This window comes from Triticum aestivum, chromosome 6B, assembly GCF_018294505.1.
Source record: "Triticum aestivum cultivar Chinese Spring chromosome 6B, IWGSC CS RefSeq v2.1, whole genome shotgun sequence".
Taxonomy (NCBI): Eukaryota; Viridiplantae; Streptophyta; class Magnoliopsida; order Poales; family Poaceae; genus Triticum; species Triticum aestivum.
Genome location: NC_057810.1, coordinates 80,012,840 through 80,040,589, shown reverse-complemented (window position 1 = coordinate 80,040,589; position 27,750 = coordinate 80,012,840). Strand labels below are relative to the sequence as shown.

General features: G+C 43.7%; 4 protein-coding genes across 5 annotated transcripts; 3 read left to right on the top strand and 1 right to left on the bottom strand.

Annotated features, from left to right (window-relative positions):
• The first annotated feature begins 7,130 nt into the window (after positions 1-7,130).
• On the top strand, positions 7,131-13,125 carry LOC123135907 (uncharacterized). 2 transcript variants are annotated; one of them, XM_044555150.1, is made up of 4 exons: positions 7,131-8,324; positions 9,541-9,637; positions 12,161-12,416; positions 12,519-13,125. In XM_044555150.1, exons 1-2 carry the CDS (start codon positions 7,472-7,474, stop codon positions 9,591-9,593), a joined length of 906 nt encoding a protein of 301 aa, XP_044411085.1. In that variant the 5' UTR covers positions 7,131-7,471; the 3' UTR covers positions 9,594-9,637; positions 12,161-12,416; positions 12,519-13,125. The 2 variants fall into 2 exon arrangements, with proteins under 2 accessions (XP_044411085.1, XP_044411086.1); XM_044555151.1 differs by lacking the exon at positions 12,519-13,125 and having other exon boundaries at positions 12,161-12,515.
• A 101-nt stretch (positions 13,126-13,226) lies between these two features.
• LOC123135906 (pentatricopeptide repeat-containing protein At2g17670) lies at positions 13,227-16,073 on the bottom strand. Its single transcript, XM_044555149.1, has 2 exons — positions 13,727-16,073; positions 13,227-13,626 (listed from the first exon to the last, which is right to left on the bottom strand). Exon 1 carries the CDS (start codon positions 15,986-15,988, stop codon positions 14,846-14,848), a length of 1,143 nt encoding a protein of 380 aa, XP_044411084.1. The 5' UTR covers positions 15,989-16,073; the 3' UTR covers positions 13,227-13,626; positions 13,727-14,845.
• Positions 16,074-17,899: 1,826 nt separating this feature from the next.
• Positions 17,900-24,655, top strand: LOC123135905 (choline/ethanolaminephosphotransferase 1). The gene is made up of 18 exons (XM_044555148.1): positions 17,900-18,126; positions 18,969-18,978; positions 19,060-19,110; positions 19,236-19,313; positions 19,677-19,752; positions 19,837-19,859; positions 19,938-20,038; positions 21,555-21,649; positions 21,833-21,901; positions 22,120-22,189; positions 22,525-22,588; positions 22,665-22,705; positions 22,822-22,906; positions 23,340-23,402; positions 23,503-23,561; positions 23,663-23,715; positions 24,161-24,233; positions 24,313-24,655. The coding sequence occupies exons 1-18, from the start codon at positions 17,990-17,992 to the stop codon at positions 24,332-24,334; spliced, it is 1,170 nt and encodes a 389-aa protein (XP_044411083.1). The 5' UTR covers positions 17,900-17,989; the 3' UTR covers positions 24,335-24,655.
• Positions 24,656-25,012: 357 nt separating this feature from the next.
• On the top strand, positions 25,013-27,388 carry LOC123135904 (GDSL esterase/lipase At5g55050-like). The gene is made up of 5 exons (XM_044555147.1): positions 25,013-25,577; positions 25,656-25,819; positions 26,272-26,508; positions 26,619-26,866; positions 26,992-27,388. Exons 1-5 carry the CDS (start codon positions 25,304-25,306, stop codon positions 27,242-27,244), a joined length of 1,176 nt encoding a protein of 391 aa, XP_044411082.1. The 5' UTR covers positions 25,013-25,303; the 3' UTR covers positions 27,245-27,388.
• The last annotated feature ends 362 nt before the right edge of the window (positions 27,389-27,750 follow it).

Genomic DNA, 27,750 nt, shown 5'->3' with positions numbered 1-27,750 from the left:
AAGATGTCGACTAGAGGATTAGGATTCTCTGACACTCTTAGTTTTGATGGCACAAATTTTGATGTTTGGGTAATTCGCATGCTTAATCTCTTTAGGGTCATGGACCCAAATTTAGAGCGAATTGTAGATATGGGTTTTTCTCCTCCAAAGGATCCCCAAAGATTATCTTTAGAGGATGAGAAAAACTCTTATCTCAATGCTCAAGCTTCTAATGTGCTTTTTGATGCTTTGAGCAATGTAGTTATATTTGAACTCATGTCGTTCCGAGATACTCATGAGTTATGGACAAAGCTTCAAGATAAATATGGTGTGTCCAATATTTGTGGGGATGATTGTTCTCCCTCCACCCCCGGTCGTATAGTCTTCTCAACTTCTTCTACTTCACCTACATGTGGTTTGCCACAAGGAAATGATATGGTGAGTAGTGTTGGTCATTGCAATGATGATAGTATGCTTACTGTGGATGATCCTTCATCACTATATTATTGCAATGCTCCTTCTTTGGGATTTAACACTTCGAGCACTCCAAATGTTTCACATGCTTGTGTTGATAGTCCTTGCATATCATGTAGAAATTGCTTGACTAAATCGCATGATGATATGCTTGCTATGTCTTGTTGCCATGATAAAAATGCATCTATTTCCTCGAATTATTGTGCTAACAATGTAGAGGAAACCGAACACTCCATGGAACAAGATGTGGTGTTTAATGGTGCCTCAAGGGATCCTACATCATCATCTATTGCTTTTTGCCTTATGGCTAAGGCATCAAAGGTATCTCCTACTTTGTACCCCAATATGTCTCTTGATGATGATGTTGATGCTAATGATGATGAGGATAATGATGAAGAGAATGATAATGTTGCCTCCTTAAAAACTAAGGGGGAGATGATTTGTAAAGCTCTTCATAAAAATAAAATTGCTCGTTCCAACTTCATGGAAATTATGTCCATTGCCATTCAGGGCAAGAAATATATTGAGGAGTTGGAATCTCATCTCGAGGGGCATGAGGTCACCATTGAGAAAATGGAAGCTCATGGGCGTGATTACGCAAATGAGATCGCGGAGCTATCTCAAGCTCTTGAATATGAACAAACCACCAAGGAATCTCTTGAGGAGACTTTTGCTCTAGAATTGTCTAGAGTGAAGGAATCTACTGATAGAGCTCTTGAGGTGGCCAATGTTTTTGAAACTAAAAATGCTAAGCTTGAAGTTGCTCATGCTAGACTCCTTGAGGATTTTGAGCACCTCGAAAATGGCTCAAGGGTCATCAAGGGTGAGCTCATCAAACTCACCGAGTCTCATGCTCAACTTGAAGCTTCTTATTTAAAAGAGCTTGCCAATTTGCCTTCTCCTCTTGTTGTTAATGATGATGCTTGTGCTACTAATTCTATTACTTGCGAAGCATCCATTTTGAAGGAGAATGTTGAGCTACGGGCTCAACTTGAGGTGCTATCTTGCAATTATGGGAAATTGGAAGAAAGTCATGAAAAGCTCTCAAGCTCTCATGATGACCTTCTAGTATCCCATAGTGTGCTAAAGATAGCTCATGAGGCCATGATTGCTAAGGTAACATCTAGTGAGCCTCATGTGGATACTAGCACTACTTCTAGTCAAAATAGTATATTTCCATGTGCTAGTCCTTGTAATTCATCTACTCACAATGTTAGTACATCTTGTGATGAATTGCTTTCCTTGCCTTGTTGCTCTAACGATGAAGCTTATACTTCCTCTAGTACTTGTGTTGAGACTAACCATGTAGAGGAAATCAAAGAGCACAAGGCCCAAGTCACTTCTTTGAAGAAAGACTTGGAAAAGTGTCATGAAGGGAAGGACACACTCAACAATATCTTGAGTGTGCAAAAATCCCCCAATGACAAAGGTGGACTTGGATTCAACTCCAACAAGAAGAATAAGTCCAAGTTGAACAAGAAGAAGGGCCAAGAACAAGTCAAGAATTCGGCCAAGATTGTTTGCTTCAAGTGCACAGTCGAAGGGCATCATGTTAGATCTTGCCCATTGAAGAAGAAAGCCATTAGTGTCAAGCAACAAGGGAAGAGGGCACAACTTCAATATCATGCTCAACATCAAGTTGAAGAAAGGCCTCTTCCCAAGAAGACTCAAGTTAATGCTTCTCAAATTGAGAAATCAAGTGAGAAGAAAGTGAAGAGTAGACGTTGCTACTTATGCCGTGAGAAAGGTCACGTCGCTTCTTCATGCACTAGTGGTAACTTATCCAACCCAATTATTATTGATGATATCTATTCTCTTGGTAAGGATAAGGTTGGCAATGTGTTTGCCAAGTTTGTTGGTACTCAAAGTGGTGTCAAGCAAAGAACCATTTGGGTAGCCAAACCTATTGTGACTAACCTCTTAGGACCCAACTTGGTTGGGGACCAACAAGCCCAAACTTGATCAATAGGTGTTGTTGGAGGTCATTGGAGACTTGGCTACATTATGAAGAATTAAGGGGACTTCATCTTTCTTGTTGTCTCAAGACAAGTCAATTGGGTTGTCAAGTTTCTATCTTATATCCAATGTGCCTCCTTGCGGTAACTTGTACTTAAATTGTTTACATTGAAAGTTACTTGCCCCTTTGCATGTTTTGGTTTTGTTCCTTGCATGTGTTTGTATATGATGTGTCTCCAAATTGCCTTTGTGTATGTTGGTTTGCACATCATGTACTTGTGTGTCGTTCATTGAGCCTTAGTGCATCTTGTTTATTTTTTAGTTGGCTCTTGTGAGAGATTAATGGAATATCCATTATGGGGGAGTGGTGTGCTTTGTGCACCTCACAATCCTATAAATGTGTGCACATGAGTAATACCATCTACTATTGATATTTCAAGATTATCTAGTCGCTAGGTGGTATATCTCTCATGAGAAATTCAAATTCTAAAAATTCCATTGATTATCTCGTGTTGGATCCTCTTATTGCCTCTTGTTAAGTTTTCTTCATTGGTATCACAATATGGGGGAGTAATATGCTATGTGCATATTACAAGCCTAGAAAATGTGTACATTTGAGATATTGTCACCTATAATTGATATTGTAAATTATCTTGTTCCTAGGTGGCATGTTAGCTCTACAAGTTGCAATTTGCTTTTTGTTTGGAGTGAAGACGATGTCGGATATCCTTGCTATCTACCACCGGGAATTATTTCCAAATACTTCTTGTCTTTTGACAATTGGTAATCACTTATGTGTGGTAGAATTTAATTGATCATCTTTACATTGGCTTTTGTTTTTATTTGCCTTTTCTCTTGCCAAGGTTTGTGTCAACTCCCGTTGTCTTCCATACCACTTGTGGATCTTGTTAATTTCTTGATCTTGTCTAGTGTTTTCTAGATATAGTGAAAGTGGTGATCCCACCTTGTGCATTTTGTATTCAAAAGGAAATTCTTTATAATGCACAACTCGTGGGGGAGCTATCCTATTTTCTTTAGAACACTCTTCTTGTGATCCTTATCAAGTGTGTGTTGGTGGAAGGCAAGCCGTTTTCTTTTGGTACCTTGTGCCATCATGAAACTTTGTTGGGAGCTTGGTTTGTTTGGAACCATCCTCTCTTTGAGAGTTTGACATCTTTAATTTAGTGTGTATCAATGGATATCTCATTCCTTGATGTATCTTTAATGATATCTTCCAAGTGATGATTTCTCCATTTGGTATCCTTTTCACTTGGCATTTCTTTGTCTTTTGGTATCGGTTCTTGAAAGTTTTGAGCATGCATATTTACTTCATGTATTCTATTTGGCATGCTTTCTTTCGTTAACTCAATATATAGGGGAAACTCCACCTAGTCTCAATTTGGATGAGATGTGCATGAAATTCATTTTCATATCTATATGCACATATTTATGTGGAGTTTGTCCTATGTATTGGTGTTTCTAACTATTTGGTCCCGATGAGTTTGGGTACCGTTTAGTTTGTGTTGTTCTTCTAGGAACATTTGGAGATGCATTGGATGCTCGGCTCACTCACAAGGAAGGTGTTGTCACCATGTGCATATTGGAGTCAAGCAAGGATGATCAATGAACTACTATCTACCTTCAATTGGTATCTACTACATCCTTCCAATGATATCTCGGTAACAAGTATCTATTCATGCTTTCTCCTCTTGCATTCAACCTTGTGTAGGTTGCATCTTGGCATGATATTCATTTCATATCTTGTGATACTTGTTTCCTTTCTCAAAGCATCCCAACGATGATCTCTTGTTGCTAGTTGTGATGCCTTTGATGGATGTGTGTTTGGACTTCATTTATATACAATAAGACCATATCTAGCCAAGTGCTATGCTTTCAAGCAAATATCTTACTGGTATATTTATGACTTCCTTGTGGATATCTTGTTCCTTCGTGTTGTAACTATTTCGGGTGTACATCCTTCTTTGTAGATATATATATCATCATGATTTCGTCTACATAGAACCTTATACACTTGAGAGAAATTACATCTCTAGTTGATATCTTTTCTTTCACGTCCACCTTGTCTTTCTTATATTATTTCTTTGGTGGCTCCGTGAAAGCTTTTGCCTTGAGTGTGTGTCCTCTACCGTTGCATCTTGTTGCACTCTTGTGTGGTGAAGATTATTTTCCTCTTGCTTATCTTTACGAGGTTTTTGCCATCTTAATTGGTATCCCTCGTCTTGATGAGACACCCCTCGTCTATCTTCACCACGGATTGTCACAAGCATAGGTTCTCTTTTGCTTATTAGTAAGCTTGTGAACCCATTTGCCAGTTGTGTGTGGGAATGATAGGCCTTGCACCGTGTGCCTCATTCTTTCAAGACTATGTTGATGCTTAATGCTCATCCTAATCTTAGTCTTCTCAAGTGCTTCGCCATGACTCACACACATCATTTTGGTTGAGCCTATTCTTAAGTTGCCTCTTTTACATGTTGCTCAACCATGTGCTTGTTGCAAGCGCTAGGCTTTGTTTCCTATATGCTCACTTGCACTGGATGTGAGTTTCTATTGATTTTGGGGGAGCTATGATCCTATTTTGTGCACTTTGTATTCAAATACAAAAATTCTTATGTGTGCACAAATCATGGGGAGCTTCTCTAGTTTCTTTAGAACACTCCTTTGCGCTTTTCATAATATCTTTATTCTTGTGGCATGTAGGATCATTGGTCTAGTTGGTTCAATTGATATCCGTTGATTGCTTGCTTCAATTGGTATCTTCTGATTGCTTGTGTCTCTCTTTGTTATGTCTTTGTGGCATATCTTTTTGTTGCAATCTTTGGGCATCATTATAGTTTGTCTTCCTTCAAGTATTGGCAGTTGGGTATGTGTATTGCATTCCACTCTCTTGTTGAGAAATACACAATTTATGGAGGACCACAATTTATATTGGCCTTCTTAGATTTTCGCCCATTTTGGCAATTGATGCCAATGGGGGAGAAGTTTCAGAGAGTTTTGTGGAGAAGTTTAGAGAGTTATCTCTTCTTGCTTTGTTTTTGTTCCTTAGCATTTGCATCTCATTCGCATGCACTATTAGTTGTTGCATTGCATGGTGATGCATAATTCCTTATATAAACTCTCTTGAAAGTGATTGTCATCAATTACCAAAATGGGGGAGATTGAAAGAACATGCGGTGCCCCCATGTTTGGTTTTGGTAATTGATGACAATCTCTATGGACTAATTGTTGTCTTGAGTTGTATTTGAATGATTTGTTCATAGGCTTTTCTTGAAGTCCATGTGTTGGTTTCAAGGAGTTTTTGAGTTGACCAAGGTGCTATTAAGGAATTATCCAAAGATTGGTCATGCCAGTGTTGAGCTTATTGCAAGCATGTCTTGAAGAAGAAGGTTGTGTGATCATTCATGTTTACCTTCAAGACATCATCCAAATAAAGAGAGTTGCAAAGATTCAAGGTTGATCAAGACTAAGTCAAGAGTGAATCAAGTTGATCAACTCACAAAGCGTAGAAGATGTACCGAGAGGGATCAAGTGATCCCATGGTATGGTAAACATTGTCCATTACACTTTATGTACTAACCCATGGTCTATGTGAGAGTTTTATGTGGGGTTAGGTACGTATCCATGGGCTTGCGTCAAGAGGAAGATATCATACAACCCATGGAAAGGATGACATCAAGTGGTGATCGTCATCAAGATTGTCGTGTGCAAGTTCAAGTGGAGCATCACGAAGAGATCAAGTGCTTGAACTTGCCATCCATTGTGGGGTCAATGGACTTGTGAAGATGCGCCGAAGAGTGGCTCACCCATAGTGAACTATGGGGGAGCAATCATCTAGTCTTCATCGAGCCAACGCAATCAAGAAAGTTGGTCCAACTTGAGGGAGTCAAGATCGTCTTCATCTAGCTCAAGTGGACCGTGTGCAAGGCAAAGGTTTTCCCTTGATAGATTTTCTATTTTACCGGTCTTGTGGTGGTAGTTGGGAGACCGAGTTATAGGATCGTTTGCCGTACTATCAAGGGGGGCTCTCAAGTTGGTAGCTTGATCGTATCGTTAGTAGAGAGCTCAAACCATTGCATCCTTGCATCATGTTTCATGGTTCTTGTTTGGTTATCTTTGTGAGTCTTAGAGCTTATGGTCATCTTGATGACAAGCTTGAGTTCATCAAAAACGGAGTTCACATACGTCTTCTATGATGTTTTCGGTGTTGGTGATAGCCATATTGTTCTTTGTCATATATCTTGCTATCACATAGTTGCTTATCTTGCTTAGCATAAGTTGTTGGTGCACATAGGTGAGCCTAGTTGTTGTAGGTTTTGTGCTTGACAAATTAACCGCTAGTTTTATTCCGCATTTGTTCAAGCCTAAACTGTAATTATTTTAAAGCGCCTATTCATCCCCCTCCCCCTCTAGTCGACATCCTCGATCTTTCAGCCGGGCGGTGATCTAGGATCACCCCGTGATCAGCCCGAGATGATCTCAGGAGCGAAGGCAGGGGAGGGAACGGGGAACGGCTCGACAGTGGCGACGGTCGCCTCCGGGAGGAGAAAAACCCTAGCTCGCGAGGCGAGAAGTTGGTTGCTTGTGTGTAGTGAGCTTTGTTTACTTCAGCTCTCGTGGGCTCACTCTTTCTCTGTCCCGAAAGGAAAAATAATAATTTTGGGCTTCAATCTCACCGGCAGCGTGAATCTCGAGCGTCTCAGGGTCACTCCACACCGTGGGATATTCGACACCACGCACTTCCGCATTCGCTGTGACCAGGGCGAGATGAACCGCCGCCGCCACCGCCGCCGCCGCCCACGCTCGCCGCCGGCGCCGCTCGAGAACGACGACCTCCTCTCGGAGATCCTCCTCCGCCTCGCCCCTCTGCCGTCCTCACTCCCTTGCGCCTCCGCCGTCTGCAAGCAATGGCGCCGCCTCGTCTCCGACCCCCGCTTCCTCCGCCGCTTCCGCATCCACCACAGCCGCAGCCCTCCCCTCCTCGGTTTCTTCGGAGAACATTACTTCGAGCCTACGATGGATCCCCCCAATCGTATTCCTACCCCGGATGACAGCTTCTACTCGTTCCTCGGCGAGGACGACGGCGTCGGCCACTTCCAACTCTTCGGATCCCGCCATGGCCTCGTGCTTATCTTCGACAGATCGCGGAACCAGGTCCTGGTACTGGACCCCTTCAATGGCGATAGGCACCGCATCGCCGTTCCGCCCGATTTCGATGAGGGAGACCTCGATCGGCGGGGCTGTGTCTCGCGCCGCCGGAGACGGACAGCACTTCCAAGTGGTCTTGGTAACCACACAGGTATACGAGCAAGGAGATACAGCGATCGCCCGTGTTTACTCGTCGGGGACTGGCGGATGGGGTGCTCTCATCTCATTACTGCTTCCACCCAAGCATCGCACTTCCGTGATTTGTACGGGATTTCCCAGTATCCTAGTTGGGCATTCCCTGTACTGGTTGCTCTCTGACATGAAAGTTAAGGAAAGATCGGATGGCATCCTTGAGTTTGATTTGGAGAGGCAGGTCCTATCCCTGTTACCAGTGCCGGTGGATGCCATTCCTACCAAACTCCAGCTTATGCGGGCAGTGGGTGGTGGCCTTGGTATTTTCTTTCTGTCAAAATTCAGCGTCCAATTATGGAAGATGGAGACCGATTCTGATGGTGTTCCTTCATGGGTGCTAGCAAGAACTGTTGAACTGGATAAGCTATTTCTCTTGAGTTCACGGAAGAAGAAGAGAGAGCCCCTATGCATAAAGGGGTTTGCTGAGTACAATAGTGTGGTGTTCCTACGGACACCTACCGACCTCTTCACGATCCAGCTTGAGTCGCTGAAGTTCAAGAAAGTTTCCAGAACCAACTTCGCGGCTCGCTATCATCCGTTCGAAAGCATCTATGTTGCAGGTAATAGCATATGCCTTTACATTGTAGCTATAACAAACCAAGATATTATTTATAATTGGTTGATTGAATGCTGTTCACATCCTTTCATGTTAAGCTAACAAATTATGATCTGCTTAACATATAGCGATGTTGTTCTAGCATTTTATTTTTGGATGTTTGTTAGGTGGCGTTCTGTGTGATGGTTATGATTTTGGAAAAACATCTTTTACTGGTAGCTAGCCAGTTCTGCTTTTCTGGAGAGGTGATTCTACTCTATCATGATTTTGAGTTCCCTTAGTTGAAACCGGTTGTGCGTCTCCTTTGTCCAAAAACAAAATAAAATGTAGCAATGCTTTCCCCCCCTATTCTCATACTCTTATTATGGAATTATATGGTTTAAGTCAGAGGTGTGAGATTCATTATCTGTTTGCTCTGTTGTTATCCTAGAATAAAACAATGACACAAAGATCAGCAGTTCTTTGTATAACAATCGAATTAAATTTTATTGTTGCCACGCCTACTGGCATATTCAGAATTGTACAATGTTAGTATTAGTGCATAGCTCCAGTGCAGATACTTCTCAAGATGAGATGCATAACAGCTGGCAACTGAAGACAACTACATGAATAAAAACTAGCTTGAACCAAATGAAATGTCAAATAGGTAGATCAGTTGGCATATTCTGAAGCTTTTGTTCATTCAATATTTGTTATCATTGGTCATGCTGATCTTAAAATCAACAATAACGATTTGGCTTGATATTTTAAAAACACTTGTTCTGCCAGTGGCAAAGGTAGAAAAACAACAAATTCAGTTTATTTATCTTTACCGGTTAAATATAATTTTAAAATGAATAATCATGATCCCTTTTATTGCTAGAGCTTATAAGTATGGGTATGTCATGGAGCGAGCTTAAGCATAATTTTAGGTAACTTCTCCCTTCAGGTCAGCTAATAGTCTAAGTGCGCATGTTCTTCAATTTTATGGCACTCATGAGTATTAATTGTTTCAAGAATATTCTCTTTATTTGATAGTAGATGCGGTTTTGTTTATCTACTCATCATGATCTATCAAACTGTAGTTGTTTTCCTCAAATTACATATGTGAGTTTATCCTAATATCTCATCAATGCCCCCTTGTATATATTCAATCTGATATGATGGAAGTATTAGTGCATTGCTGCAGTGCAGATGTTTCTCAAGATGAGATACATAATGGTTGGAATGCCCCCTTGTAGGCATGGGCATTGGTGGTGGACATGATGGAGCTGAAATTTTGCACAATACATAACATGATTGGTTCAGATGGATATGCTATCGTGATGTATTAATTGAGTAAGTTGGCTTTTCCTTAAGTTGTAGTAGAATGAAATATATCCCTTCTTTTGCTTCATAGATATTTTCTGTTTACTCTTACTGGTTGCAACATCGCACTTGCTATTTTTGTGGCTACAAATCGATAAGATCCAAGTGTGATTTGTATGTTGTCTCCTCTACACAAGTAACTGATAACCAACTATACCTGGGCATTTGGCTTCGAACTTCGTTTATTAACTCGTGCCTATATAAATTGCCATTTCACTTTGCTTTTCGTTTGGGATTGTTGTAATACCTAGTGCTCGCTTTGGAATTATTGAACAATCTCAGCCTTGTAGGCGGTTTGGTTAAACATTTATCATCATATCTTTGTTTTTCACTCTAACTCACATATGTAATCCCCCTCTATTGTTTTTTAGATGTTGATATTTTCTAGAGTTATGGACTGTCAATTGTATGATCAAAGAGTCCACATTCATTAAGTTTTTTTCCCAATGTCATTAGAGGGCTAGTGTAGTCAGCTGCCACTTCATAAATAAGGAAACAGATAATACCCTTACCATGGTAGGTTTTAATTTTAGTAGAAGTGTGACCGCAATATATCACAATAATGCTCTCAAGGAAATAGATGTTAATTATCTTACTTGATATATCTGATTATTTTCAACATCTCTATAATTTATTTTTGGACGTCCTCACTTATTATTTGAGATTGAAATTGCAAACATGTGAAACATCAAAATTAAATCTTACAAGTACAATTTAGAGATAGTATCAAACTTATAACATTCTGATTATAGTTTTTCACCCACAATTTGTAACTGAATTCTACATATGAGATTTAAATTTAAAGTGGGAATTGCTTACCTTATACTACTAAAGGTTTTATGTTTTCACTTTTTCACAAAACAATAAATAAAGTATGAAAATATTTTTAACCTTGGTTGCCTGGAGTCCTAGACTATGTATGATCTTCCCTAATACCATTGTTAAACTTTCAAGATACACCTCGGATACATCCCTGTGTTCTGCACAATCAAACCAAAGTCCTTAAAGCAAAGATCTTCCACCTTGAAGAACTTTTGGGGTGACCACCTAGGCTTTATAGAGGTATTCCAACAAGCTTGTAGTCTCTCTTTCAAAAACTGAGATGGCAGAGGCACATCTCTTCTAATTTCGAAAACATTAAAGATCCTTAAAAATCCGAAGCAGAAATCTTTCCCACCTCTCATTGTTGATTGCAAATTGAAACTTAGTCGTCAACCTTATCATTGATCTTGAAGAACAAAGGCATATGTCCGCTGTAAAAAGCAACATTACAGTAATCAAAAATCACATTAAGCTCCACTGGAAAATTAGCTTCACTATCAGATGAGTCTGCTTCAGAGATGAAAACTCAAAATCCAATCATGTGGTGGCCAATAAAGCCTACAGAAGAAATCTCATTCAACCTCTTTCGGACCATCAGGGCTCCTCAACCGATGATGATGAAGTCAAAGCTGCGATCATCTCAAGAACATTCGATAACAGAGTGGCTGTCCCGGCAAACCTCCTCATGTTATTTGATCTATCTGATCTCGTAAAACAAGTTTAGGATCTTGGCTACCTCTTGACCCCCTTCTCTGGATAGGAGGTCAATAGTGTCGTCAAGCAAATTCCCCTGGCCCTGATAGCTTTAACAGGTTGTTCACCAAGAGATGCTGTCTGGTCATCAAAGAAGATCTTTACAACCTTTGTGATGATTGTTATGAATCTGCAATAATTCATACCAGCCCCTAATGGATATGGAATACGCTATTCTTGACTCTTTAGTTAAACATATGTATTAAAATGTAACTACTATGCATGATAGTCATCGTTGGAGTGAATCATGATTGAGTAAGGAGCAGTTGAATCCAAATAAATCTTTCCTTCTGAATGGAAGTAATACAACTTGCTATAAGTGGAACACTTACGTAGTCAATTTTAGCCTTGATCAGTGGGGGGCTTAAGGAAGTTGCTTGTTTCGGGGTCCTCAAGCCGCACCTAAGAAGGTGAGACTCCAGCATGCTACGGCACCTGACTGGAAGGATCCCTTGACTGTCTAGCTCCTATATTTGGTTTGCTACTGACTATCTTGCTTGAGGTTTTTCTGCATGATTTTTATTAGTTTTGATTTGCTACTGACTATCTAGCTCGTATATTTCTAACAAAAGTATACCCATTAGGTTCCAACTGAATGCATCTATTTAATGCATTTCCCTCTAATGGAGGTATTTGAACAACTGATCTTTTAGCTTCTGATGGTAGCCAAAGGCTCAGAATACGCCAATAGTAGAAGCTGAAGGCTTTAGGTAAAAAAATTACAAGTTGAAGGCGTGCGCTTGAAATTAACTGTTGCATTGGGCTTTGTCCAGTAGCTTAGATGATTTAACTTTGGAGCTTTTGGTCCAGTTTTCACAATGGTGAAGCTAGTGTGTAGTGTTTGAATCATACAAAATTTTGAGATACAAGTAATAGTACAAAGTTGTTTGACTGATAACAGTGTTGGTTGCTCTGCAGGTATCTGGAGATGCGGAAATGGCTTGTGATCGAGGCGTAGGTTCTTCCATTCCGTGTGGCTGAGATGCATAAATGGCTTGTTGGGGGTGCCCATTTTGTGTCGACCCTCTTCGTACTATGTGGTACACACCGGTGAACTGTGCGGTCGACTTGTAGGAATTTAACCGCATAGTTTGCTGACCAGCGCCTACCATGTCGAACTTTTATCTGGTCCTGTCTACTGAATGTTGAATGTTGAGCTGCAACTGCCTGCCTGGTGCTGCTTTCCTTCTCTTTTTGTTTTGAGATGCAGTGACTGAAGGACTCGTTTGAGCTGGCTGTCGTCTGAAGTACTAAAAGGCCTTATATTTCTTTACAGAGGGAGTATTTCACGAGTTAGCTTTCTCATTACTCCGGTGAAAAAAGTTGGGCCTCTGGTATGAATAAATAAGATGATCTGTTCTGCGTTGCAAGTTGCTGTCAAGCCGGCGGTGTCACTTGTTCACTGTCGTCTGAGAAGTGTGCGTCCTTCATTAATGAAGTCATGATTCAGCCCTATGTTGCCCGACCGGCTGCTCGAAGCTCACGTTCAGAGCTGCGCCGACAAACTGCACAAGAGGTCGCCACTGGCTAACACCTAACAACAAGAACGCATAATCTGCATATTTCATATGGGCAGTACAAGACTTGAGAAAGGAAAAGTTTGGTGGTTAATCATGTCTTGTGTATTTACAAAGGTTCAGCTTGCTATAGTGTCTAGTTTCAGTTAGTTAGCAGCCATGGATTTCAGTCTTGTGTTTGCAGGCGATTTGGCAACCCAGAGCTCAAAGCGCAGAGTCTAACAACAAACAAGCAGACCGTCAGCAGTTTTCTTAAAAAAAAGGTTCTGATCGATAGGTGTTTATTCCCCAGAAACTTCATAGGTCTCAGAATAGTGTTGCAGATTGTCTAGCAAAGTATAGTCGCTCTGAGTGAGCTACGGCCGTGTGGCTCGACATAGGACCCGCTTGCATTGAGGAACTCTTCCAAAGGATTGTCACTCTACATTGATGGAATAAACATCTATTGATCTCGCCAAAAAAAAAAGGAATGAGAAATCCGGTTTTCAGTCCACCAAAATCTGTCACACACCCAAAAACTGAACGATTTACGCAATACACTGCGTCAACTCCGTAACCGGCACCAAACCTGCACCTCCCCGCGAGTCGCTTCAGAGATAGAGATCTCGGGTGGTCTATTCAGATAGCTACAGCAATCTGATCCTCCTGGGGTCAAAACTCAGAAGCAGTCTAGTGTGTTCTCCTTCCCTGCGGCATGATGTAAACCCTGTGTTCTTCCCTGCGGCATGATGTAAACCCTTCCAGCACGACATTGCGAAAGTGATCTTGTGCGCTGTTCACAAAAAAAAAGCGATCTTGTGCTGCATCACAACTCCTCACCGCTCCAAGGGTTTAAACCATGATCATCTGTATAATGGCAACGGTTATCTGCAGATAGGGGAAACAAAATAATTGAATTAGCTAAATGTTTGAGATTGGCAAAGAATTCTAACAAATTCTAGGTGTTCCAGCAATCGAGCTCACACACCTTGGAGAAGGAAGGATGGTTCACATGGTCTGTTGTCATGCAGGTAAGCAACATCACACTGCCAGATGAATGTGTCGCTGTTTCATCAAGATGCACTGGAACTTGCTCCACAAAAACATGCTTCTCCAGTTGCCTTGCAAGTTACAACTATAGATAGTGTGCTCGCAATGTTCATGTAGTAGTATGATCTTCAGGAGGCACCGCATAACTAGACCTTCCTGGTTATTAGCAGAAAGCTAACAGTCACGCTGCAAACGACTAACGCTGCAGGTAGTTGCAGAGGTGCTAAGCTCCGTGCCAGAGCAACTTCATGATTCTAAATTACAAGAAATATTGTATTGTTTTCAACTTTTAACCAATGGATGAATAGATGCTGGTACCATTTCAGGTCATCATGAAAATAGCTAAAAGGGAAACTAGATAAAAGAAAATCTACCTCTGCTTCTTAGGGGTCTTTCCGAGAAGATATAGTTAAAGTCGTGGTGGAAGTAACCACACACACATATATATATTATACCGTTAACAGGGGAAGGCATGAAACCCTGAATATCGATCAATCCTACACTGACTCTTAACAGTCCAACTCTCGGAACATTTGCTGAAGGTGCAGGAGAATCATATTCAGTTTTGTACCTAGCAATACACCATTGGGCATTGGATATGCTCCTGGACCATTCAAAATCAGTTTGCTTTTTTTTTTATCAGAACTTAGAAGAGCCCTGTCTCTATAGGCTACCAACATTATGCTCCATGTACATTCAATATATGATGGTGTCAAAAAACGTCATATTTTGATACAGAGGGAGTACAAGCTAATTCAGCCAGTTGAACAAAACAGATAACAAGTGTATGTTGTGAATGGCACTACATCATGCTACTAAATTTTGACACATGAGTAAGATATCTTGACATATTCACGTTTTCGAAAATTTCATCTTACATTCTGATTGATTGAACAGATAGTATCACTCCATACAAACACAGTAGTAGTTTCAAATGTTTTTGCTTAATCTACCGTATCAAAACAAGCCAGGCAATGCAACTCACTGAATCAGGTGTGAAGCAAGCACCAGCAGCAACAGAAGCCAATGGCTTATTAGTCTTCCTCGCACCTTCATCCTACTCCTTCATCTTGCGCAGCCACTTGAGTGAGCTCTCGAGCTCACTGTACGCGGTTGCCTGCGGAATGCTCTTGCTCTCGATCCCGTAATCAAACACCTCATATGCATCCGGAACCCTCCCCGCCCGACACAATGCCCTGATGAACGTCGCGTACGCCGGCGGCTCGAGCTTCATCCCAGCCCCTACCATGGACTTGTACACCTCGACGGCCTTGTCCAGCTTCCTGTTCCTGCAGAGCCCCATGAGCAGCGTGTTGTACGTCCTGTCATTGGGCTCGCACCCATTGGCCTCCATTTCCTCGAGCAGCTTGAGCGCGCCCAGGGCGTCGCCCTTGACGCACATCCCGTTCATGAGCGACGTGTAGGTGATGACGTCCGGGAAGAGGCCCTCGGCAGCCATGGCGTCGAGGTAGGTCCTGGCCTTGGCGACGAGCCCGGCGCGCGCGAGGCCGTAGACGAGGGTGTTGTAGGTGACGATGTCGGGGTCCACACCGTCGTCCTTCATCCGGCGGAGCACGCCGAGGAGCCCCACGGTGTCGGAGTCGGCGCAGTGGCCCTTCATGAGGGCGTTGTAGACGTGGGCGTCGGCGCGGACGCCGTGGTCGGCGAGGACGGGCAGGAGCTGCCCGATCTCGCGCGGGTCGCCGCGGCGGCAGCACGCGTCGGCGAGGGCCAGGAGCGCCGGGCGCGGCGCGGGGTTGTCGGCGGAGTACGGGAGCGCCGCGAGGAGGTCCCGCGCCGCGGCCACGGAGCGGTGCGCGGCGAGGCGGCGGAGGAGGAGCGCGAGCGACTGCGCCGGGAGCGGGATGGTGGGCGCGGCCTTGAGCGCGAGCGAGGCGGCCGCGTCCACGTCGGCGTCCACCGCGGCGCGGATGGCGGCCGAGAGCTCCGCGGGCGTGGTGATGGGCCTCTTCTCGGCCGGAGGCGCCGGCCGGTCCGGCAGGGCCAGGGCCCCCGCGTGCTCGGAGGCGGCCCTGGGGGTTCTCCGTGGCGGCTTGCCGTGGGGAGGTTTACCGTCGGCGGGACGAGGCCCACGTGGTGGCGGGGGAGGGGGCGTCGGGGTGGACGCCGCGGAGGGCTTCGGGACGAGAGCGTGGCGGGGGACCTTGGCGGCGCGCATGGCTTGCTGCACCCTCCCCATCCTTGGCGGCGGCGGCGCGGGAGAGCGGCGAGGAATGGGGAATGGGAAGACGACCTGTGGGGTGCCGGGTGGGCTTTGTCACGCGGGAGCCCGGATTTCAGCCCAAGGCAAGAATATTCCATGGGCTTCGAGCGAGCAGAAGCTTCCCGTGGGCTGGTCGTTGGGCTGGGTTTTCTCTCACGTGCCCCACAAAGAAGGAAACCCTGGCCCGCGTTGACGGACGGTAAACGCACAGGACACGAAGACAGGGACACGGGAAATTCTGTCGTGGTCTTTGCCGGCCAGCCCCTCCACCTTTTCGCAATTCGTGAAATCGGCCCTAGGTTGTACTACAACGATGCAATACCGTCCGGCACCTAGGAATGGGCATCGAGTGTGTATGGTCACATCTCTTTGTTGCTATGCTTTTGGTATTGATGGCAATGTTGCACATAAAGTTTTGTTCGACGTATGATGGTTTTGCTATAATGTAGGGAAACACATTATTCCATCCACTAGAAATCATGATTGCAATGGCTCGCATACAAACTGAAGGGTGGTGGACAAGTTTGCAGTCGACTCTTGCCTACATTTCGATGCTTGAGAGATTTTTTCATGTTGTTCTACTGAGTTCAAATATAGAAGTTAAAAAATGAACTAGATTTAAGAGACGCCAGTCACAATGCTCATGTGTCGCTGTAACTTGTCATTGTTTCCAACAACACGAGCCACGAGTGAATGTTACTTGCATGATGGTATTATCTAATGCCCTAGGAAAAAAGGTACATTGTCCTAATACAATGATTGCGATAGGGATGGTGAGATTTTTTTTAATGTCATCCTCGCCCTCCACGTTTTTGCAAGTTTATGAAATCGGGCATATGTTGTACAACAACAGGATGCAAAGACCATTCGACACGTATACATTTGGTCACATCTTCCTTTTCCTACTTTTGAAACTGATAGAAACATTTCATGTAAGTACTACCTTGTGTTACATGTGTGAGTGTTTGCTATGTGGAGACACACATATCCCTTTCCATTAAGATTGTGCTTGTACCGGTTGGCAAGCTTTAATGATTATTATCCTGACGCTTTCTTTGCTCATTATGACCTAATTTGTCGTTTTGTCAGTAAGAGGCAAGCTACAGAAGGAATTTCTCTTTACTTCGTGAAGTACCGAATCCACAACATAAAAACAACACTGAACGGGAAGCGAAGGACAAAATGCCTTTATAGAAGACACCAAAAAGAACAAAAACGATCAAAATGCAAGGACGCAACTGGAAAGTGACAAAGCTACATGTGGCCTTTTGCTTGAATTTTTCGCGCCAAGAGATCATTTTTCCACGTCCTCTCGATGCATCCGTCTATAATCACCATAGGGGGTATATACTTGCATAGAGCATATATAGGGAATGCATTGTATGCTAGATGAGTTTTCCCCGTGCCATTGTACATGTTTATACAATCGTGTACATAGGCCTTAATCCAAACTCAGAATATGGATGCCTATTAAAACCCTCGGTCAAATTTTCTTTTGGATCCACCACTCATCGTTGAGTAAATGTACGTGGCCACATCACCGCATACAATAATTTTTACATCACTACATTGTCAACAAAAAGGGAAGCAACATGAGCCACAAAATGTCTGCTCCTCCTAGTTGTTTGTTGACCTAGACAAGACAGTAGTACTGGTAATTATTCGTAAAACCATGCCCCGCAGAGGGGCCGAATCGCAAAACGGCCAGGCCAGGCCTTCCCTCTCTCTTCCCTTCCCTCCTCTCCTCCGCCTCATATCACCACTCACCCAACCGGCGGCCACCACCATTGCCAGCCACAACGGGACAGATCCCCTGGCATAAATTCCTCCACCCGTCGCGCCGCCCCCATTCGCCCACGCGCGCGCACGCGGCCTCCTCCTCCTACTCCTCCCCCCCCCCCCCCCCCTCCACTCCGCTCCCCCATTCGCTCCCTCCCTCCCTCCCTCCGCCGGCCGGGGATTCGGGTTTGGGGGGAGATGGGGTACGTCGGCAGCCACGGCGTGGCGACGCTGCGCAAGTACAAGTACAGCGGCGTCGACCACTCCATCGTCGCCAAGTACATCCTCCAGCCCTTCTGGTCGCGATTCGTCAACGTCTTCCCGCTCTGGTTCCCGTAAGCGCCCTCCCCTCCCCTCCCCTCCCTCCCTGCTCCGTATGCTGTCCTCCACGAGCGCTTCCGGTGCGCGCGCGCCCCGCTTGATCCGCTCCGTGTCAAGCTCAATGCGCGAGTAATGCGCTGATGCTCGTGAAATAGCCCCTGTTCGATGCAAGCAAATGCGCCCTGTTTCCATGCTGCTTTACCGCGGATGATGGTAGCATTCTGGCAGGCACCCTGCGTTGATCCGTTAGGCCGAGTTACGAGCTATGGCCCCATGTGTGTGTGTGATTTGGAGTGCGCGCTTTGTATTTACTATAGAACGAGGAGCCATCTTTTGCTTGGGGGAGCATCTTGCAGGCACCGGGTGCAGACAACGCGAAAGCAGTCTTCAGTCGCAGGTCCTGACTTTTGCTTAGTGGTAGTGGAGTTGCTAATGAGGCGCTGGAAAGCTTGCTTTGCACATATTCCGTTGCATATAAATTAATGCTGGATTAGTTACTCGCTTTCGTCACATGCTAGCGGGGTGTTCTTTAGTTTCTCTAAAGCCAGTGATTCGAAACTTCAATGTAGTCATTTTATATTCATGTAGGGTGCGTAGTGATCCGAACCGAACACATGTTTTTTAATGAAGGATTTCGCTGTAGTGGGTTCGTGGTGAACCTAAGACACACCATGCTTGTTTATATACTACTGTTTTGTAATGACAGTTTAGCAGCGGTAAATTATATATCGTAGTTACTCAACGGAAGTAATTTCGTTTGTTACATTTTTTTTCCTTCATCCTGTTTTGTTTCTTCAAATATGTGGACTGGAGACTAACCTTCTTTCTTTTGTCTCTTTGTCGAAATCATCTGCAGACCAAACATGGTGAGAGTTCTGCACATGCTGCTGTCGCAAGCAATGCTATTTTGTTTGAAGGCCTGATAAAACATTGCTTTTTATTTCCAGATCACGCTGACAGGTTTCATGTTTCTGCTGACATCGGCATTCCTTGGCTTTGTAAGTGCTATGTTATGTCAGTAATGTGGAACAAGCAAATATGAATGTTTTGCGGCTTGTTAATTGCAGCCACAGTAATACTCTAGCAAGCTTTTAACTTATCTATCACTGTCATTTTGCTGCAGTTGTATTCACCTCATCTTGATACAGCGCCCCCTAGATGGGTTCATCTCGCGCATGGAATCCTTCTCTTCCTTTACCAGGTATCCAACTTTATATGCTCACCCTATTATGCAATACTGTACCATCTTATTCTCCCTTTCCAGCATACCACAGGTGTCACGTTTTCTGTAGAACAGATAAAGATGGCATTCCTTCAACTAATGCTCGTAGAGTCATTGTTATTAATCTGCAGTTCTGGCAATATTGTTAAAGCATTTATGACCCATTCACGGAGGGCTTGCTATTAATTTTATGCATGTTAAGGTTCCTAAATGTCTTCTAAACGTGTGGACCCTTATCCAACCGGTCTCTAAATCTCTAGATTTTCTTACGGTTCTACCATGTGTAATTTCCAGTCACTGCCAGTTCAGAATTGTAATATACATATTGAAATATGGATGCAGACTTTTGATGCTGTGGATGGTAAACAAGCAAGACGTACCAACTCATCAAGTCCTTTAGGCGAACTTTTTGATCACGGTAATCGCCATTCCAAATTCGGCTTGCTGAACTCAGTTTTGGGAAAGCATGCATGTGACACTGACAAGCTTTTATCCTGAACAGGATGCGATGCGCTTGCATGTACTGTAAGGATATTCATCACTTTGTTCCTTACATATGCGTAGATACCAAAATTGTTGTGAACTGATTAGTTTATCTATTAGTTTGAGTCCCTGGCTTTTGGGAGCACAGCTATGTGTGGAAATGCTACCTTTTGGTTTTGGGTCATTTCGGCTGTCCCCTTCTACTTTGCAACCTGGGAACAGTGAGTTCGTTTGTTCTTTCACTTCTATGTTACAGCATCAAACTATCTTAGGAGCATGCATTGTTCTATACTCTTCTACACCTATTACCACTCAGGTTGTACTTTTGTTTGGACAATGTTGCCCTTGTGAAGTTGTGATTCCAAGTCCTTTGGATGCTTTATAGTTTTCAAATGATGAACATGTTTCGCAGTGCTTGTGTCATCCTTTTTTTAAATGATTCGTGAAGCTTCATATACCTTACTTGTACCAACTATGATTCATGAAGCTTCATATACCTTACTTGTACCAACTATTTCCACGTGGTTTTTTACGTTCAGGGCCGTCTCCAGGAATTTGGGGCCCCAGTGCGAAATGCAAATGAGGCCCTACAATCTGAAAAATTCTTACAACTAACATATTCTCATTTAAATTATATAATTTTTAATGTGTTATTTTGTAATATTGACAAATATATCAAATATACCAACTATTTCCCCCAAACAATTTGACCGCAAAGCAAGTAACATCAAGTGATTTATTAATTAATCAGAGAACTGGTGCCCATGGACTGTATGACCATTAGTCATTGAATTATTGAACAGAAAAGCTAGCCTAAAATAAATTTCACCTGATGGGCATGGATTGGTTGGTGATGCCTAAACAAGCCCCCGACCCCAACAATCTGGCCTTAGCCTTGGCGCCCGAGTAGGCCAGCTGCTACCATCTGCTTTTCTTGGCGGCGTTCGCCACTGTTGGCGCTGATCTCTGCTTGAATATGTGGCGCAAATCTGGCCGCCTGGTCCTGTCCTTGCGATCCGCTGACGCCATGTAGATTCGATCGAGTAGGAGACTTGAGAAGAAACAAAGCGACGGGCATGACTGATCTGGAGAACACTCTGATCGGGAGTGAGTTCGGGAGAGACTCGGGCTGTTCGAGCGATCGGGGGAGAGGCTTGGGCGATCGAGACCAAGCCGGCAGGCCCAAAACCGTGCAAAGAAAGGAAAAAAGCCTCACAAAGTATATAAACTTGGCCCAAGTTTGGGGGCCCTGTGCGGTCGCACAGGCCCTGGTTATGTTGGAAGTGTTTTAATGCTCTCATAGAAGGTGCCAACTAGGAAGAATGTTGGAACCACCCACTACCCAGTGGCGGAGGCAGGGGGGGTGCTGGCAGGGGCCTTGGCTCCACCTATGCTCTCATAAATACAACTATGTGTGCTCTTAATCCTCCATTTCTCAAACAAAATTAGCAAGATTTAGATGATTTGGCCCTGTCTAACATTATACAATATGTTTGGCCCCCTCTATATTGAGTTTCTGGCTCCGCCACCGCCACTACCCTATAAAGATTCTCCCAAATTAGTTTCCGCAAGAGCACAGAAGCACTACTATTTTTGAGTTTGAAACCTTCTTACTGTTGATGCTTTGTAATATTTATGATTATTCTAATATCTGCGTTGATGATACCTCAGCAGACTTTTGTTGTTTTGCTTTTGAGTATCATCTTTCCATCTCACACATAATTGTTCTACGTGTAGCTATTTTACAAACACACTTGTTCTTCCTATAGTCAATGGACCAACTGAAGGCCTTATGCTGATTTATGTGTGCCATATCTTCACCTTTTTCACAGGTACTATTTGACTTAACTTTTATCAACTTTCACATGAACCAAATCCACCTCGAGCTTGTCAATCTTCATAGTTTTCTGCTGCTAATATACCGTGCATATGTATCTGTCATGTATACATGATCAATATCCAGCCATATAGTACTGATATTAACTGCACATCTTTCCTTTCATTTTCCTTCATAGGAGCTGAATGGTGGGCGCAGGATTTCCGGAAATCATTGCCCCTCCTTAATTGGGTGCCTCTTGTTCCTGGTATGTGGACTACCAAGCTTATGGTTCTAATTTAATTGTTGTGTTAAAACCATATATTAATAAATTCCTTAACATGAACCTGACTGTTTCATCTGTTGCTGATGTAACCTTGTGCTATTAATTCGCTGTGAAAACTGAAAACTGTAACATGAACTCGGACAGTGATAAATGATGATATTCCCTATGCTAAAGTCTATTGTCTATTGCTTCTTTTCCAGAAATCTCGCTATATGGCATCGTGCTGTTTCTAATGATTGCTTTTGCTGTAATCCCAACGATTGGATCTAAGTAAGTTCTGTTTGTCATTTTGTGTAGTTCTATTTTGATTCTCGTCTTTATCTGATCTGTGTTTTTCGCTTGCTCAGTAGATCTGAAACACCTCTTATTGTAGTACATAGCTCTAATACTCCAGTTCAAATAATTCCAGTGTTGAGAGATCTGAATCGCCCTCTTATTCTTTTAGATGTTTATCTAGTTTATGCTCCTGTATTGATTTTGGGTGCTAGCAAGGCAGATATCTGAGCTTTTGAGTTGGAAAGGCACCACATTAGTTTAATTTAGAACTGATCACACATTCAAGTGTTAATCAAGCTGACTAAGCTAGTGTTGTAACCTACCTACAGCACTCACAATGTTTACAAAGTCGTTGAAGCAAGAAAAGGAAGCATGGTGCTGGCACTAGCAATGGTAAGGTCTAGATTTGTTGTCATATTGCATAAAACTTTTCTCCATGTGACTTTCCACCCCTCTTCATTTGTACCAGCTCTTCCCTTTCGGTTTACTCATGGCTGGAACTCTCGTGTGGTATGCTGTTGACCCTTCTGAGTTCTATTGTATATCTACTCTTTTAAAAAAAAGAGCAATAATGTAGGAAAAAAATCTGTTAGGTCATTGCTGATGGATGTTACATCAATATGCAGGTCCTACCTATCTCCTTCAGATATAATGAGAAATCAACCACATCTGCTAATTATTGGAACGGGTTTTGCGTTTGGCTATCTTGTGGTAAGGCCTTCTTCTAATACCTACATTAAATATCTTGTTGATCTGTGTTTTGATGCTGTTGCTCTTTAACACCTTTTCATGTTTGAAACTAATTCGTCATTTTGTTTGCCAATCTGGGCATTGTCAGTACTGTTGCGATTCTGCTCTTGTTTTGACTCTTTATCCAAGGGTTGTTAGATTGGTCTCTTGGTATCTATACCACGGTGACAGAATTCTTCATTTTAAATTCGAGGATTCAGGTTGTGGGTAGTTGTGATTTGTGAATAAGCAACTGTTAGCTGGACTAGTTTACACTTATCACTGTGTTCTTTCTGGTTTGGTATGCCTGAACAATCTGTGTACACCAGTATGGGTGACACGTTTCTTTTGTTGTAGTAGATGCTGTTTTTCATAACTGTATGGACATTACTTATCTGCTTATATTGCTGCACAGGGAAGAATGATTCTGGCTCACTTATGTGATGAACCCAAAGGTCTGAAGACAGGAATGTGCATGGTAGTTACCTAATGACCTGGTTTCTTTGCAGTGTCCTTTATGGAGCCTATGCCAGTATGTTTATACTTTGTCATGTCTAAAAACTGACTTCCTTTTGCAGGCCCTGGCATATTTTCCGTTTGCAATTGCAAATGCACTGACTGCCCGACTTGATGATGGGTCTGTGCCTCTGAGCCTTTTGTATTACGCTGTATATAATTATCATGTGCTATGATGGGTTTTGTATGACATTCTGATTTTGTGGCCATTGATCATTGCAGAAACCCCCTTTTTGATGAGCAGCTCGTTCTCCTGATATACTGCTTATTTACAGGTATTACCTTATTTTCACAGCACGTTTTCTTTTCAATGGACGAGTTGCAGAGTTTTGCATTCAATATACTAGAGGGGTCATTTTTGTACTGTTGTTAAAAAGTAGTACATATTTTTTCTGGTTTTCTATTTTAGAGTAGTGAATCTTTTTTTTTGAAAAAGAGAGCTTCTCTCTCCGATTTCCATTAACAGAAAGTAGTGAATCTATTTATATTGTCATGTGTTTGGTCAGACATTAGATTGTTGTATTAGTCACTTGGTTGTACTTCGGTACTTGTTCTTGATTTATAAGCTTCAGGCGAATCCTCCAAGTTATTCTGTACAGTAACAAATTTCACTTGACAAGTATATATCACGAGACATGTATTACAGTAATTATCATGTGCCCATCATAGGCTGTAGTGCTAAACGTATCTTTGATCTGACTACTTTGATCAATTTGACAGTGGCGCTGTACATGCATTTTGCTACGTCCGTTATCCATGAAATCACCAACGCACTTGGGATTCATTGCTTCAGGTTTGTCAATTATCACTGCAATTCTTTTCCACATTTTGCATCAGTTGTTCTGACTGACATGATTTCTATCTGGCTACAGAATCACCAGGAAAAAGGCGTAATCTGACTCAGTTGGTAATCACATGGTGTCTACCAAAGAAGCAAACATGCCTGCTTGTCTTCGTTACAGGGGTGATGTCCGAATCATCTTTGCATCTGTCATTACAGGGACACTGTCCCCTGAAATTTGCATCAGCACTAAAATTTGTGCTGATGAGAAAACAATGTATGTGAAACAGTTGGCAAAATTTTGTTGTATTGTCCATAGAGCAAATGCTCAGCAAAAACTTTATGGAGGAAATGCTGTGCTGATTGGCAGTGGTTGCCTTTGTAACTTGTCACATTGTAACATCAGCAAAGATGCGGATAGTGTTGTTTATGCATTTTATTCGTGTCTTTTTTTCGACCCAATGCCTCCATTCTTGTTCTGTTTTTCAGAGGCAGATACCATTAGCAGTTGGGTTTGTTTCTTTTTTGTTTTGAGAAAAACAATCTTTTTTTTTGAGAAAAACAATCGGTTTTCCTCCCCCCGGCCCACAATATAAGATCGTTTTTCAAGCCAACCTAGTTTGAAAAACATCTTATATTATGGGATGGAGGGAGCAGTTCTGATTTGGCTGACAGATTGCATTGTGATTGTGCTCTGTATATATCACTCTGCATCAATGAATTCCCATGCTGATACTATTTTGGAGGATTTTTTGTAAATTCGAATTACTGATGTGTTGTGCAAATTTATTTGTTTCCGTACCATGTGATAATTGTGGCAGCTAGAACCTAGACAATTGTGGCTTGTTTTCTCTTCAGCCTTGTGGTAGTTATCTTGGTACAGTTTTAATGGAGCAAGTAACTGTAATTGGAGAAGGTGCAGTACGGTGCACTGAGCTTAGCTGGAGCATGCTGCCAGGGTTCATTTCATTCTTCCATCAGAATAAATTGGCTAGACTTGCTAGCCTTCCACCAGAATAAATTGGCTAGACTTGCTAGCAAAGCATCAGAGTTTCTTCTTTGTGTGGTTACTGGAATCGGCCATGACAGTGCTGCGACGCGCTTTGGTGGCACTCCGGTTGCTGTTTATTGCTGCGGCGATCCGGTTGCTGTTCGTGGCCGTGGTGAGCAGCACCATTGCCTCCAGGGTGGTTCCGGCGATCTTTGTGTTCGGAGACTCCACTGCCGATGTCGGGAACAACAACTACCTGCCGGGGACCAGTGCCAGAGCTAACTTCCCTCACAATGGCGTCGACTTGCCCGGCCGTGAGCCAACGGGCAGGTTCAGCAACGGCTTCATTGGCGCCGACTTCTTGGGTGAGCAAGCCATCTGATCACACGCTTTTGAATCAATGGTGGCTCGGCTGTCTGTCTGATCAGTGATGAACTTTGCAGCTGTCCACATGGGTTTCAGCGGGAGCCCGCCGCCGTACCTCTCTCTCGTCGCCGGCAGTGGCGAGGCATTGGGCAACACGACGGCGAAGAAGCCGGTGGCCGCTGATGCCTCCATGAGAGGAGCCAGCTTTGCCTCTGGAGGCTCCGGTGTTCTTGACTCCACGGTACGTCCAAGCCACATCTGCTGTAACATTTCCGCCTCAGTTTTCCTGGTTTACATGACATATATGTGGTTTAGTAGAAACATGTCTGTCATTTATTTTTTGTCCAGACATAGATTTCGACTGAATTGGTTACTAACCCCAAGTACATTTGAAATTTTGTTCTATATTTTAATGTTCACCGCAAGAATTTAGGTGGAGCAGATGATTCGTTACTACCTAAAGTTGAGAAAATTCTTCGATTGTTCAATCAAAGCAACAACTTTCTCCTGTACTCCATCTCTCTCTTTTTTTTTTCTTCGGAAAGACTCCATCTCTCTTTAATGTCATGAACCACACAGAATTTAAAATCTGGCCATTTTCCCTTGCTGAATTAAAAATCAGCAAGTACTACAATTGACACCCTCAGCTAGTGCCAGCAACATTTGACAACCAGATGATGATCATATTACCAGGGAGATACGATCAACATGACGAAGCAGATCGAGTACTTCTCGGATCTCAAACATCAGATGCTGTCAGCCAGATTGGGTGCCTTCGGAGCGTCAGCCTTTCTGTCCAAGTCCATCTTCCTCATGAGCGCGGGCTCCAACGACGCCATCGACTTCTTCTCGCAGGACACTTCGCCAGACTCCACCGCGCTCCAGCAGTTCAGGGAAGCCGTGGTCTCGACATACGACAGCCATGTCAAAGTAAGAAACCTGACCAGTGATGATCAGTTCCATCAGGCTTCAACTCGGCCAACCCACTGTGTTACTTATGTTCAACTCTGAATGAAATCAACTGCATGGTTGTGCTGCAGACACTGTACAACCTGGGGGCGAGGAAGTTCGCGGTGATCGACGTGGCGCCGCTCGGGTGCTGCCCGTACTGGAGGAGCCGGAACCCGGCCGGGGAGTGCGTCGAGCCGCTGAACCTGCTAGCGAAGAGCCTCAACGACGGGATCCGGGACCTGTTCGCCGGCCTCGTCTCCGAGATGCAGGGCATGGAGTACGCCATTGGCAGCGCGTACGAGCTCGTATCCAGCATCGTCCAAGACCCAGTCTGCAGGTAAAACCGCAGCATTCTAACATCAAGCTGATATCAAGTACAGTACATCTAGAGTCTGCGGCAACGTACGTGCATCGATCATGCTTGCACCAACCATGTAACGTGGCTCGCTTTGCTGCGTGCAGGGTTGACGGAGTTGAAGAGCGCGTGCTGTGGAGGTGGCGGCAGGTTCAACGCCGACGGAGGGTGCATCCCCAGCGCCGGCTACTGCGGCGACCGCGGCATGTTCCTCTTCTGGGACTTCCTGCACCCTACCCAGGCCACCTCCAGGCTCGCCGGCCGAGCGTTCTACGACGGGCCGGCGCGGTTCGTCGGCCCGATCACCTTCAGGCAGCTGGCCGAGGCGTAGTGTCGTCTTTGTATCATTCCACGACATGAGAGAGACTCAAATGTGGTTTTGTGTTTTTGGGGCCGATCCAAGTCAATCTTGGTCTTTTGCCTTTCGTGGCGGCGACAGTTGAACAACTGGCGCCAATTGTCCAATTGGGTGTCGATTAATGTACTACATACAATTGGGGCAGACACACACTAGTTACTCATCGATCGATTCTCGGGCACACTGACCTGAGTACTGGACGCCCGCGTGGAGGAGGTGTGCGCCCGTTTGCGTAAACTGAAGAAATCGGGCGCTGTTTAGCATTTGCCAAGGTGAAGGCTGAAACGTACGTTCCAGGGAGCTCATTTTTCTTTTCGAGGGGTAAAAAACCTGCTTTATTCATCAAACTCCACATGAAGTGGGATACACAATTGGTCATGTGGAACACCATACCAGACATGGCGACCCAGACCTCTAGAGAGTGCAAATTTTGCTAAGCGATGTGCTTCATAGTTAACAACACGGCTTTCAAAAGAAAAATTACAAGAAAAAGTAGAAGCTTTGATGT

Bases quoted from the DNA above. Each gene is read 5' to 3' on its own strand.
- LOC123135907 (XM_044555150.1), top strand. From the start codon at position 7,472: ATGACAGCTTCTACTCGTTCCTCGGCGAGGACGACGGCGTCGGCCACT. The intron at 8,325-9,540 runs GTAATAGCATAT...GCCCCCTTGTAG, and splicing joins CGAAAGCATCTATGTTGCAG to GCATGGGCATTGGTGGTGGA.
- LOC123135906 (XM_044555149.1), bottom strand. From the start codon at position 15,988: ATGGGGAGGGTGCAGCAAGCCATGCGCGCCGCCAAGGTCCCCCGCCAC.
- LOC123135905 (XM_044555148.1), top strand. From the start codon at position 17,990: ATGGGGTACGTCGGCAGCCACGGCGTGGCGACGCTGCGCAAGTACAAG. The intron at 23,716-24,160 runs GTATTACCTTAT...TCAATTTGACAG, and splicing joins GATATACTGCTTATTTACAG to TGGCGCTGTACATGCATTTT. The intron at 24,234-24,312 runs GTTTGTCAATTA...ATCTGGCTACAG, and splicing joins CTTGGGATTCATTGCTTCAG to AATCACCAGGAAAAAGGCGT.
- LOC123135904 (XM_044555147.1), top strand. From the start codon at position 25,304: ATGACAGTGCTGCGACGCGCTTTGGTGGCACTCCGGTTGCTGTTTATT. The intron at 25,820-26,271 runs GTACGTCCAAGC...TCATATTACCAG, and splicing joins CCGGTGTTCTTGACTCCACG to GGAGATACGATCAACATGAC. The intron at 26,867-26,991 runs GTAAAACCGCAG...TGCTGCGTGCAG, and splicing joins GTCCAAGACCCAGTCTGCAG to GGTTGACGGAGTTGAAGAGC.